Here is a 14199-nt window from a genome sequence, read left to right as displayed (position 1 = left end):
AACTAGACACTAAAAGATCGAAAAAATTAATGCATCCAAAAATTTCAAAAAAATGCGAAAGCGTAAAAAAATGTGAAATTGAAAAATTGTAGAATCGCCAAAATTCTAAAGTCGAAAAACTGTTAGAGTGAAATAAACGAAAAATGTAAACATTTTAAAATCGCAAAATTAAAAAAGTAAAAATTTTAGAAATTGTAACTATTATTACAAATTTAAAATGATTTTGACATTCAAAATCCAGAATTTGAAAAATCTAAAGTGGGAAAAACGAAAAATTAAAAAATCGAAAAGTTGATAAATCCAAAAACTGAAAAATTTCGCCTTGAAAAACAAAATTATAAAATCGAAACGTTGCAAAATCGAATTTTTGTAAAAATAATGAAAATAAGAACCTGAAACGAAAAATTGCAATTCAAAAAATTGAAGAAAACAAATTGAAAAACAAAAAATTATAAAATCGGAACAGACGACAAATTACAAATCGGAAGCTTGAAGAAATGAAAAATTAAAAAATCGAAAAATTAAAAATTAAAACTCCAGCAAAATTGAAACGGAAAACTGAAGAAGTTATAATTGAAAAAACAGTAAATTGAAAAATCGAATAACTGGAAAAACAAATAAAAGAAGAAACGACAAATTGAAAATCGAGAAATTGTAAAATGGAAAAATTATACAAAGTGTTTAAAAAATTCGTAAGTCTAGAGTCGAGAAAAAACTGAAAATTCTAAAAACTGTCGAGAAATCGAACAAACGAAAAATTGAAAACATCAGAATCTCGATAAATCGAGTTCAAAAAAATTTAAAAATTATAACATTGAGAAATTAAAAAATCGAAAAAGTTAAGAATAGGAAAATGGAAAAATTAAGAAATAAAAAACACAAAATTAAAATGTCCAAAAGCTGGAAAATCGAAAAATTGGGAAAACGAAAAATCGAAAAGTTGAAAAGACGAAAAATCGAAAAGCCGAAAAGTCGAAAAATTGAAACGTCAAAAAATCATCGAGAAATTGAAATATGAAAAGTAGAGAAATCGAAATGGCTAAAATTCGATAGATTGAAAAATTAAAAAATTTAAAGACGGGAAAATTGAAAAAACCGATAAGTCCAAAAGTCGAAAGATTGAGAAATCAAAACATTAAAAAAATCGATAAATGGAAAAACTGAAAAATCAAAAAATCGAAAAAGTAAAAAATCGAGAAATTGTGAAATCGAAAAATCTAAATTATTAAGAACTGAAAACTCAAAAATCGAAAAATGGAAAAATTGAAAAATCAAAAAATCTAAAATTTAAAAAGTCGAAAAATCGAAAAGGTAGAAGATCGGGAAACTGAGAAATCGAAAACTGAAAGAATCGAAAAACTGAAAAATCGAGAAATCGAAACACCAAAAAAATGAAAAATTGAAAAATCAAAAATTTTAGAAATAGAAAAATTGTAAAACCGATAAGCCCAAAAGTGGAAAGATTGAGAAATCAAAACATTAAAACAATCGATAAATGGAAAAACTGAAAAATCAAAAAATCGAAAAAGTAAAAAATCGAAAAATCTAAATTATTAAGAATTGAAAAATCAAAAGTCGAAAAATGGAAAAATTGAAAAATCAAAAAATCTGAAATTTAAAAAGTCGAAAAACGAAAAGTTAAAAGATCGGGAAACTGAGAAATCGAAAACTGGAAGAATCGAAAAACTGAAAAATCGATAAATCGAAACACCCAAAAAAATGAAAAATTGAAAAAACGAAAAGTCTAAAATTTAAAAATTCGAAAAATTGTAAAACCGATAAGTCCAAAAGTCGAAAGATTGAGAAATCAAAACATTAAAAAAATCGATAAATGGAAAAACTGAAAAATCAAAAAATCGAAAAAGTAAAAAGTCGAAAAATTGAGAAATCGAAAAATCTAAATTATTAAGAATTGAAAAATCAAAAGTCGAAAAATGGAAAAATTGAAAAATCAAAAAATCTGAAATTTAAAAAGTCGAAAAATCGAAAAGTTAAAAGATCGGGAAACTGAGAAATCGAAAACTGGAAGAATCGAAAAACTGAAAAATCGATAAATCGAAACACCAAAAAAATGAAAAATTAAAAAATCGAAAAGTCTAAAATTTAAAAAATCGAAAAATTGTAAAACTGATAAGTCCAAAAGTCGAAAGATTGAGAAATCAAAACATTAAAAAAATCGATAAATGGAAAAACTGAAAAATCAAAAAATCGAAATAGTAAAAAATCGAAAAATCTAAATTATTAAGAATTGAAAAATCAAAAGTCGAAAAATGGAAAAATTGAAAAATCAAAAAATCTGAAATTTAAAAAGTCGAAAAACGAAAAGTTAAAAGATCGGGAAACTGAGAAATCGAAAACTGGAAGAATCGAAAAACTGAAAAATCGATAAATCGAAACACCCAAAAAAATGAAAAATTGAAAAAACGAAAAGTCTAAAATTTAAAAATTCGAAAAATTGTAAAACCGATAAGTCCAAAAGTCGAAAGATTGAGAAATCAAAACATTAAAAAAATCGATAAATGGAAAAACTGAAAAATCAAAAAATCGAAAAAGTAAAAAGTCGAAAAATTGAGAAATCGAAAAATCTAAATTATTAAGAATTGAAAAATCAAAAGTCGAAAAATGGAAAAATTGAAAAATCAAAAAATCTGAAATTTAAAAAGTCGAAAAATCGAAAAGTTAAAAGATCGGGAAACTGAGAAATCGAAAACTGGAAGAATCGAAAAACTGAAAAATCGATAAATCGAAACACCAAAAAAATGAAAAATTAAAAAATCGAAAAGTCTAAAATTTAAAAATTCGAAAAATTGTAAAACCGATAAGTCCAAAAGTCGAAAGATTGAGAAATCAAAACATTAAAAAAATCGATAAATGGAAAAACTGAAAAATCAAAAAATCGAAAAAGTAAAAAGTCGAAAAATTGAGAAATCGAAAAATCTAAATTATTAAGAATTGAAAAATCAAAAGTCGAAAAATGGAAAAATTGAAAAATCAAAAAATCTGAAATTTAAAAAGTCGAAAAATCGAAAAGTTAAAAGATCGGGAAACTGAGAAATCGAAAACTGGAAGAATCGAAAAACTGAAAAATCGATAAATCGAAACACCAAAAAAATGAAAAATTAAAAAATCGAAAAGTCTAAAATTTAAAAAATCGAAAAATTGTAAAACTGATAAGTCCAAAAGTCGAAAGATTGAGAAATCAAAACATTAAAAAAATCGATAAATGGAAAAACTGAAAAATCAAAAAATCGAAATAGTAAAAAGTCGAAAAATTGAGAAATCGAAAAATCTAAATTATTAAGAATTGAAAAATCAAAAGTCGAAAAATGGAAAAATTGAAAAATCAAAAAATCTGAAATTTAAAAAGTCGAAAAATCGAAAAGTTAAAAGATAGGGAAACTGAGAAATCGAAAACTGGAAGAATCGAAAAACTGAAAAATCGATAAATCGAAACACCAAAAAAAATGAAAAATTGAAAAATCGAAAAGTCTAAAATTTAAAAAATCGAAAAATTGTAAAGCCGATAAGTCCAAAAGTCGAAAGATTGAGAAATCAAAACATTAAAAAAATCGATAAATGGAAAAACTGAAAAATCAAAAAATCGAAATAGTAAAAAGTCGAAAAATTGAGAAATCGAAAAATCTAAATTATTAAGAACTGAAAAATCAAAAGTCGAAAAATGGAAAGATTGACAAATCAAAAAATCTGAAATTTAAAAAGTCGAAAAATCGAAAAGTTAAAAGATCGGGAAACTGAAAAATCGAAAACTGGAATAATCGAAAAACTGAAAAATCGATAAATCTAAAATTTAAAAAATCGAAAAATTGAATAATCGAAAAAGCAGACATTGAGAAATCGAAAAAACGAAAAGTACAAAAATTTAAGAAACGAAATATTGACAAATTCTAAAATTGAAATATCCAAAAAGTGATAATTCCGTAAAACAAAACCCAAAAAATTGACAAATCGTAGAAAAATTGGAAAATCCCAAAACTGAAACATAGAAAATGCAAAAAAAAATTGAGAATGAATCTGGGAAATTGAAAAATCGAATTCATGAAAAACTTTTAAAATCCAATAATTGAAAAATGGAAAAATTCTGAAATCGTGTATTTGAAAAAGTAAAAATTTTTGAACACGATAATTATTTTTACATATTTAAAATGATAATTAAGAAAATTGAAGAAACGAGAAATTGAAAAATCAAAAATTGAAAAAAACGAAAAATTAAGAAATTTTGAGTCGAAAAAACGAAAAATTTAAAAATTTCACATTGAAGAAAAGAACAATTATAAAATCAGAAGATAAAAAACCGTAAAACTGAAAAATTATAAGTTGAACATTGAAATCTCAAATCGAAAGATTGCTAAATCTAAAAACTGAAACATCCAAAAATTGGAAAATCGAAAAACTGAAAAATTTAAAATGAACACTTGAAGAGTTGTAAAATTGAAAAAACAAAAAATTGAAAAAAAAAATCGGAACATTGCAAAATCGAAAAATTATAAAAATAAACAAAATGAACAATCGAAACGAAAAATTAAAAATCGAAAACTTGAGAAACTTTAAATAAAAAAACTAAAAAGATCTAAAAACTGAAAAAAAAATGACAAATTGAAAAGCAAAATGTTATAATATCGCAACACTGAAAAAACGAATAATTGAAAAAATAAAGAACATAAAAAAAGAAACGAAAAATTACAAATCGAATAATTAAAAATTGAAAACTCGAAAAACCCAAATCGAAAAATTGCAAAATATAAAAATTTTAAAATTGAAAAATTATACAAGGTGTTCAAAATATGACCGACCATTTCAATGAAACATGATTAAATTCACAAGTCTAGGTTCGAGAAAAAACTGAAAAATCGAACTATCGAAAAATCGAAAAATTGCAACATCAGAATCTCAATAAATCAAATCGAGAATTCAAATCAAAGAAAAATTGGAAAATCCCAAGATTGAAACACAAAAAAAAAATTGAAAAATTGAAGAATCAATAAACTGAAAAATTCCAAAACTGAAATATCGAAGAATTGAGAAATCGAAACTTGAAAAATCGGAAAATTCAAAAATTGTTACACAATTTTGATTTTTTCGCAAAAATCTCGATGTTTAGGATAAAAATTTTACACGGGTGTAAAAAAATTCTTTGTCAATTTGACGTTCACTTACAAAAACAAAATATCGATTTAGACAGACATATCAGAAAACGTAAAATCGAAAACTGAAAAATTTAAAAATGAAAAAACAACAAAAAAATGAAAAATTGAAGAAATGAAAAATCAAAAATTTGAAAACTCGAGAAATTATATGTAAATCGAAAAATTGCAAAAGAAAAAACTAAAAAATAAAAAATTGAAAAATCACAGATGGAAAAAACTGAAGAAACAAAAAAATTTAAAATTGAATAATTGAAAAATTCATCTCAAAAACGATGAGAGAGTGTTATTTACGTCGCTGGTTAGAAAAAAAAACAAACAAATTTTAGAATTTTTCAAAGAAGCGGAAATGTTGGGCTGCACTTCAGAGACAAGGGAAGTTCGACCAATTGTTGATTTATTATTATAGTTTAATTTTCAGAGGTGCCTTGGAGAAGATCAAAAATTTCGCCTCATCCCTCGACTCACCTGTGAGGGCAGAGAGAGGCTGCCTCTGCGGCGCCGCCTCGAACAAATCCTTCACTCTATTGTAGATAACCTCCTCCGGGTTGTGCAAATAGAACGACTCCCCGTTGACGCTCTCGTTCGAACTGCTTTCCGAGCCACTCGACGCGCTGCAACCGAATCAATCGAACACGAGATAACGCCAACATTAATAGATCACCTGTGCCTGTGCGTGTTCATCGGATTGATGTAGAGGCCATCCTGGGGGGCGTGCGGCGCCTCCATAGACCTGGAGTTCAAGGGCGGGTGGAGGTAGAACGGCTCGGAATTATTATTCTCGTTGCTCTGCACCGGCTTGCAGGTAGAGCAGTCGCTGCCCACGCTGTTGCCCTGCAACCGACAAGCGCTTCCTCAGTACTTCCGCCTACCCCAAAGTGCTACACTACAACCCACCATGGCGGAGATGTCGAACGAACTGTTTAGTTTTAGCAAAATCGGACCAATTTCTCCGGGTTATAATTGCGGTTTCAAAACCGAACGGTACCATTAGAATATTTTCTAATAATCGCTCGTTACTATTAATTGATCGAATTAAAGCTTGAAGTCTATTTTGTTGATTATCGGTTATATAAACGCACTCACCCTTTTCAATTGTTCACTTTTGCGAGTGCAAGAGCACGATTTGGACGACCGCTCGCCTTCCTTGTAGTCCGGAGTGGTTCCGTGCTGCACCAGGACGTTCAAACACTGGAAAGGACGATAACTCAACTTGTCGTTAAACTTGGCTTTCGCAGATGTTTACCTCGACTTGCTGGTTTTCGGCGGCGTCGTTGATGGGGCTCTTGCCGTACTTGTCGAGGGAGAGGCGAGCGCCGTGCTTGAGCAGCCAGCGGACGGTCTCGAGGTGGCCTCTGGAGGCGGCGAAGTGCAAGGGGGTGGCGCCGTCGCCGTCTCTCAGGTTGGGGTCGACGCTTTGTTCCTGGATCTGGCGGTTAAAAAGCTACATTGTAGCAAGAATTGGAGATTTAACCGTTGTTTATAACTACTCTAGTTGAAATAATGTGATATTTGGCAAATAAGTTAATTGGTTTGATAAATATATGGGTCATGCAAATTTAACACCTCGCCGCTTTAATTAATATTGATTAACCAAACTACCGGGATTATCAACAATAATAACTGAAACCATAAAAGTTATATTTATACGAGTGATAGGTTCCGGGTGGTTCAAAATGTTGCCACCGTTGATTAACTATAACTGATATTTTTACCAGTGAAGCTAACAAAGTTACCCATATTTTTTTTAATGTTTGAATTAGTGAAAATAGTTAGGTAACAGTTTAAGTAATGCTCTAATTAATTTTTAGCCGTAGAAATAAAACGGATGATAGTTAAGTGATGTTTTAACAGCAATTAATAGTTAAGCGAAATAAATCAATTGTCAATAATTTAATAAAACTGTTAAGTTTGAAGTAATTTTTTAATGGTTAGTTAAAAATTAGAGTGGAAATATTTTGAGAAGAACACGACAATAAAAAGTTGCAATGGACGTAAAACCGTCCGGATGGGTTTAGTTAAGAATACAGGGGAGACAAAAAATAACAACAATTTTATTTCAAAGAAAAGTGAAATTCAAAATGTCTGTGATCATTAAAGTCGATGGAACTCTTGTAGACTGAAAATACTTTAGGAAGAACTTAGGAAGTAATAAAATTTAAAAATTCGAAAAATTGGAAATAGAAATGTCGAATAATTGAAAAATCGAAAAGTCAAAAACAAATTGAAAAATCGAGAAATCGAAAAGACCGAAGACCGAAAATTTAAAACACCGAAAATTTGAAAAATGAAAAATCTAAATAATTGAAGAATTGAGAAACTGAAACATCGGAAAATTGAGAACTCGAAAAATGAAAAATCGGGAAATCGAAAAATCAAAAAGTCGAAAAACCAGAAAATCGATTAATCGAGAAATTGAGAAATCCAAAAATTTAAAAATCTAAAATCGAAAAACCAAAAATGTTAAAAATTGCAAAACTGAAGCATAAAAAAATTGAAAAATTAAGAAAGTTTACAATCGAAAAATTGCAAATCAAAGAACTGAAGAAACAAAATCCAAAACAATGAAAAACAGAAAACTAGACACTAAAAAATCGAAAAAAATAATGCATCCAAAAATTAAAAAAAAAATGCGAAAGCGTAAAAAAATGTAAAAGTGAAAAATTGTAGAATCGCCAAAATTCTAAAGTCGAAAAACTGTTAGAGTGAAATAAACGAAAAATGGAAAAATTTTAAAATCGCAAAATTGAAAAAGTAAAATTTTAGAAATTATAACTATTATTACAAATTTAAAATGAACACTAGAAAAATTGAAAAATTCTAAAATTGAAATATCCAAAAAGTGATAATTCTGTAAAACAAAACACAAAAAATGGACAAAGCGAAGAAAAATAGGAAAATCCAAAAACTTAAACATAGAAAATACAAAAAAAAATGAGAATCTGAGAAATTGAAAAATTGAAAAATCGAATTAATGAAAAACTTTTTCAATTGAAAAATGGAAAAATTCTGAAATCGTAAAATTGAAAAAGTAAAAATTTTTTATAATTATTTTTACATATTTAAAATGAAAATTGAGAACATTGAAGAAACGAGAAATTGAAAAATCGAGAAACTGAATAACTTAAATTATAAAAACGAAAAATTAAAAATTCAAAAATTCAAAAATTGAAAAATCCCAAAACTGAAAAATGTCACATTGAAAAACAAAATTGTAAAATCGAACCGTTGAAAAATCGAATTTTTGTAAAAATAATGAATAAAAACTTAAAACAAAAAATTGCAAATCGAAACATTGAAGAAACGAAAAATTGAAAACACAAATTTAAAAAACAAAAAACTAGAAAATCGGATCAAACGAAAAATTGCAACTCGAAAATTTGAAGAAAAGAAAAATTAAAAAATTGCAAAATTTATAAATTGAACGAAAAACTGCGAAAATTAAAACTGAAAAACAAAAATTTGAAAAATCGAATGACTGGTAAAACAAAGAAAAAAAAAGAAATGACAAATTAAAAATCGCGAAAAGTTAAAAAAGATAAGCCGAGAAAGTCAAATCGAAAAATTCCAAAAACCAAAAATTTCAAAATCAAAAAAGTTTACAATCGGAAAATTGCAAATCGAAGAACTGAAGAAACAAAAATCAAAACAATGAAAAACAAAAAACTAGACACTAAAAAATCGAAAAAAATAATGCATCCAAAAAAAAAAAAAAATGCGAACGCGTAAAAAATTGTGAAATTGATAAATTCTAATTCTAAAGTCGAAAAACTGTTAGAGTGAAATAAACGAAAAATGGAAAAATTTTAAAATCGCAAAATTGAAAAAATAAAAATTTTAGAAATTGTAACTATTATTACAAATTTAAAATGATTTTGACATTCAAAATCGAGAATTTGAAAAATCTAAAATGGAAAAAAAGAAAAATTAAAAAATCGAAAAGTTGATAAATCCAAAAACTGAAAAATTTCGCCTTGAAAAACAAAATTATAAAATCGAAACGTTGCAAAATCAAATTTTTGTAAAAATAATGAAAATAAGAACCTGAAACGAAAAACTGCAATTCAAAAAATTGAATAAAACAAATTGAAAAACAAAAAATTATAAAATCGGAACAAACGACAAATTACAAATCGGAAGCTTGAAGAAATGAAAAATTTAAAAATCTAAAATCGAAAAATCAAAAATGCTAAAAATTGGAAAACTGAAGCATCAAAAAATTGAAAAATCAAGAAATCGGAGCACAAAAAAATCGAAAAATTGAAAAATCTAAAATTTAAAAATAGAAAACAAAAAATCAGGGAATCGAAAAATCAAAAAATTAAAAAATCCCAAAATTGAAACATCGAAAAATCAGAAAACCGAAATATTATCGAAAAGTCCAAAAATCGAAAATTTAAAAAACCGAAAAATTCAAAAATCAAACACCTGAAATATCGAAGAATTGAAAAACTGAAACATCGGAAAATTGATAAACACAAAGAATGAAAAAATCGGGAAATCTAAAATCTGAAGAATCAAGAATCTAAAGAATCGAAAATTGAAAAGTCGAAAATCAAAAATTTTAAAAGTTGAAAAATTGTAAAATCCAAAATTTAAAAAATTGAAAAATTGAAAAACGGAAAAATTGGGAAATTGGAGCTTAAAAAAATCGAAAAATTGAAAAATTTAAAATTTTAAAATGGCAAAAGTAAAAGATCGAGAAAAAGTTGAAAAATCCCAAAACTGAAACATCGAAAAATTGAAATACGGAGAATTCGAAAAGTCGGAAAATCGAATATTTAAAAAACAAAAAAATTGAAAAATTGAAGAATTGAAAAAGCATCAAAAAGTTGAGAAATCGAGAAGTCGAAAAATCAAAAAGTCCTAAAACCAAAAAATCGATTAGTCCATAAATTGAGAAATCGAAAAATTTAAAAATCTAAAATTTGAACAATCGAAAAATCAAAAATGTTAAAAATTGGAAAATTAAAGAATCAAGAAGCTGAAAAATCGAGAAATCGGGGCACAAAATAATCGAAAAATTGAAAAATCTAAAATTTAAAAATGGAAAAAATAAAAAATCAGGGAATCGAAAAATCAAAAAATTTAAAAATCCCAAAATTGAAACATCGAAAAAAAGAGATATCGAAAAGTCCAAAAATCGAAAATTTAAAAAACCGAAAAATTCAAAAATCAAAAACCTGAAAATTCGAAAAATCAAACATTTTAAAAGTTGAAAAATTGCAAAATCCAAAATTTAAAAAATCGAGGAATTGAAAAACTGAAAAATTGGGAAATTGGAGTTTAAAAAAATCGAAAAACTTAAAAATCTAAAATTTTAAAATGGAAAAAGTAAAAGATCGAGAAATCGAAAAGTTGAAAAATCCCAAGACTGAAACATCGAAAATTTGAAACACGAAGAATTCGAAAAGTCGGAAAATCGAATATTTAAAAAACCGAAAAATTGAAGAATTCAAAAAAGCATCAAAAATTTGAGAAATCGAGAAGTCGAAAAATCAAAAAGTCCTAAAACCAAAAAATCGATTCATCGACAAATTGAGAAATCGAAAAAACTGGAATTTAGTAACCTGAAAAATTGAAAAATTTTAAAATAACAAAATTGAAAAATTGTAAAACTGAAACGTCGGAGATTGAGAACTCGAAAAATAAAAAAATTGAGAACTCGAAAATTTGAGGAATCAAGGAATTGGAGAATTAAAAAAACTGAAAAACCGAGAAATCGAAATATCAAAAAATTTAAAAAATTTGAAATTTGAAAAATCGAAAAATTGAAAAATCAAAAACCTGAAAAATCGAAAAATCGAAGAACGAAAAACTGAAACATCGGAAAATTGAGAACTCGAAAAATGAGTAAATCGGGAAATTGAAAATCTGAAGAATCGAAAAATTGAAAAACCGAAAATTCTAAAACTGAGAAGTTGAAAAACTTGAAAATCGGTTAATCGAGAAATTGAGAAATTGAAAAATTTTAAAATGTAAAATTTGAACAAGCGGAAAATCAGAAATGTTAAAAGTTGAAAAATTGCAAAATCCAAAATTGAAAAAATCGAAAAATGAAGAATCGAAAAACTGAAAAATCGAGAAATCGGGCCATCAAAATCTAAAATTTAAAAATGGAAAAATTGAAGCATCGAAAAGTTGAGAAATCGAAAAAACTGAATTTCAGACACCTCAAAAATTGAAAAATTGAAAAATTAAAAAAAAATTAAGAAGTCGTAAAACTGAAACATCGGAAATTTGAGAACTCGAAAAATGAAAAAATCGAGAAATTGAAAATTTGACGAATCAAGGAATTGAAGAATTTTAAACACCGAAAATTCGAAAAATCGGAAAATCGAATATTTAAAAAACCGAAAAATTGAAGAATTGAAAAAAGCATCAAAAAGTTGAGAAGTCAAAAAATCGTAAGCCCAAAAAATCGATTAATCGACAAATTAAGAAATCGAAAAAAATCAAATTTAGAAACCACAAAAATTGAAAAATTGGGGAATCAAATAATTGAATAATCACAAAATTCAAAAACCGTAAAATCTAAAGCCGAGAAGTCGAAAAATCAAAAAGTCGAAAAAACGGAAAATCGATTAATCGAGAAATTGAAAACTCGAAATTTTAGAAACGTCAAAAGTTGAAAAATTTGAAATTCAAAAAATGAAAAATCAGAAAATTGAATAATCGAAACACCGAAAAATCAAAAATCGAAAAAAAGTCGAGTGGTCAAAAAATCGAAACGGCCCAAAATTGAAAAGTCAAAAATTAAGAAATCGAGAATAAAAATAAAAAAATCGAGAAGTTGAATATATTCGAAAAATTGAAACATGAATGTTTCGATAAAACGAGGAATTGAAAAATTGAAAAATTACAAAGCTGAAATAACGAAAAATCGGCAAATTGAAAAATCCAAACATCGAAAACTGAAAAAACTGAAACATCGGGGGACGAAACATCAAAAGAACGGGAAACTAAAGAGTCGAAAAATCGCAAAATTTAAAAAATTGAAAAATTAAAATATTGAAGAATACAGAAATCGAAAGATCAAAAAAAAGTCCAAAAAACAAAAAATCGGAAAATCGAAAAACTGAAGAATCGAAATATTGCAAAATTCCAAAACTTTAATATCGAAAAATTGAAAAATCGAAAAAAATTGAAGAAATGAAAAAAAATACTTGAAATTGGAGCATCGAAAAATTGAAAAATCTACTCTTTAAAGATCGAAAAAGTAAAAAATCGAGAATCGAGAAGTCGAAAAATCTAAAACCGGAAAAATATTAGAAACCTGAAAAACTGAAAAACTGAAGCATCGAAAAGTCGAGACATCGAGAAATCAAAAAGTTGTAAAACCAAAAAATCGTTTATCGAGAAATTGAGAAATCGAAAAATCGGAAATTTAGAAACCTCAAAAATTGAAAAATTGAAAACTCGAAACATCGGACAATTGAGAATTCGAAAAATAACAAAATCGAGAACTCGGAAATTTGAAAAATCAAGAAATTCAAGAATCAAAAAACTTAAAAACCCGACAATCTAAAATCAAAAAGTCGAAAAACCGAAAAATCGATCAATCGAGAAATCGGAACTTTGGAAACGTCGAGAATTGAAAGATTGATAAACCTAAAAATTAAACAATCGGAAAATCAAAAATTCCAAAAATCGAAAAACAGCTAAATTCAAAATTTGAAAAATCGAATGGGAAAATTGAACAATCGAAAAATTGAAAAATCGAGAAACTGAAAAATTCCAAAAAAATTGACCAATTGAAAATTCAAACATCAAAAAATTGAAAAACTGAAACGTCGAAAAACGAAACATCAAAAGAAATCGACGAAAAAGTCCAGGAGTCGAAAAATCGAAAAATTAAGAAGTCGAAATTACCCAAAATCGAAGTCAAAAACTGAAAAATTGAAGAATCAATATATTGAAAAATCGAAAACAAGTTAAAAAATCGAAAAATTGAAAGATCGAGAAATTAAAGCATCAAAATATCGAAAAATTAAATTTAAATAATTAAAGTCCAACATAATTTGTAAAAGAGTCCTCCTTGGAAAACCTTTTTTATTTTTTTATTAAGATATCACCTGCCTCAACATCTCTCAATTATTATTTATGTTGTTATTGTGGTCCTAGGCGAATGCGCTGTAGTCCCGTCTTGTTGAAAATAGCCTACCTAAATGTTTAAAAAAAATGGTCTAAAGAATTTATACAGTACTCAGAGCGGTGACCTGATGCTTGTGAGGTCATGGCGGGTCAGCTCAGGTTAACGCATCCAAATTTTTGGCAAAAAAATCAAATTTGATAACATTTTACAGTTTAACTTTGAAATTGCAACATAGAATACTTTGAAATCTTCCAGGCGTTTTAAGGCAGGGTGGTAAATTTTTGAATATTTAATATATCAATTTTCGGATTTTTCACTTTTTTATTCTGCAGTTTTTCGACTTTTTCAGTTTATCAATTTCCAGTTTTTCGATTAAATTTGTGGATTTTTCAATTTCTCGATTAATCGTTCTTTTGATTTTGCACTTTTTCTATTCTTCATTTCTTGGATTCCTGAATTTTTCGATATTTCAGTTTTGAGATTTTTCATTGTTTAGCATTTGTCAGTTTTCTGATGTTCCGATTTCACGATCTTTCGATTTTTAATGTTTGTTATTTTTTTGACAAGTTGGCAACCTGTTTAAAATTTTATGAACACCTCAATTTTCTTAGAGAGGAGGTCACTGGCCAAAAGCAGTCTTATCTTATCAAGGACTAGTACCGCCCACCCACCCTCTATTTCCTTGGAAGATATGTTATTTGCCAAAATCAGTCTCATCTTAGCTAGTACTTGCCCAAATAAGACTGATTACAGAAAATGACGTACACTTTAAAAAAATAGAAGAAATCGAAAGTTCAAAAAAGTAAAAAAAATAAATAATAATAAAAAAATTGGCAGTAATTTTTAACTGTAAACTTTGGTACACTTACACCTCACTAACACACGTCGTTCACAAAAGTATATAAACAAAATCGCCTCAATCCCCCTCCACCACAACTACTC

At 27.0% G+C, this 14199-nt stretch overlaps 1 protein-coding gene across 4 annotated transcripts in view; it reads right to left on the bottom strand.

Moving 5' to 3' along the window:
- Positions 1-14199, bottom strand: part of F (forked) — a 94309-nt gene that overhangs the window by 27528 nt on the left and 52582 nt on the right. For all 4 annotated transcript variants that reach the window (XM_064059858.1, XM_064059859.1, XM_064059861.1 and 1 more), the window contains exons 4-7: positions 6409-6591; positions 6249-6353; positions 5827-5996; positions 5631-5776 (exon numbers count right to left, since the gene is read on the bottom strand). In XM_064059858.1, coding sequence (XP_063915928.1) covers positions 5631-5776; positions 5827-5996; positions 6249-6353; positions 6409-6591 — 604 coding nt within the window. The remainder of the gene's footprint in view (positions 1-5630; positions 5777-5826; positions 5997-6248; positions 6354-6408; positions 6592-14199) is intronic.

The sequence above is a fragment of the Zophobas morio genome, unplaced genomic scaffold (assembly GCF_036711695.1).
Source record: "Zophobas morio isolate AGI-343-1 ecotype UQ-CSIRO unplaced genomic scaffold, CSIRO_AGI_Zmor_V1 ptg000021l, whole genome shotgun sequence".
Taxonomy (NCBI): domain Eukaryota; kingdom Metazoa; phylum Arthropoda; class Insecta; order Coleoptera; family Tenebrionidae; genus Zophobas; species Zophobas morio.
The sequence above is the reverse complement of the archived record's forward strand: the minus strand, read 5'-3'. Positions and strand labels throughout refer to the sequence as shown.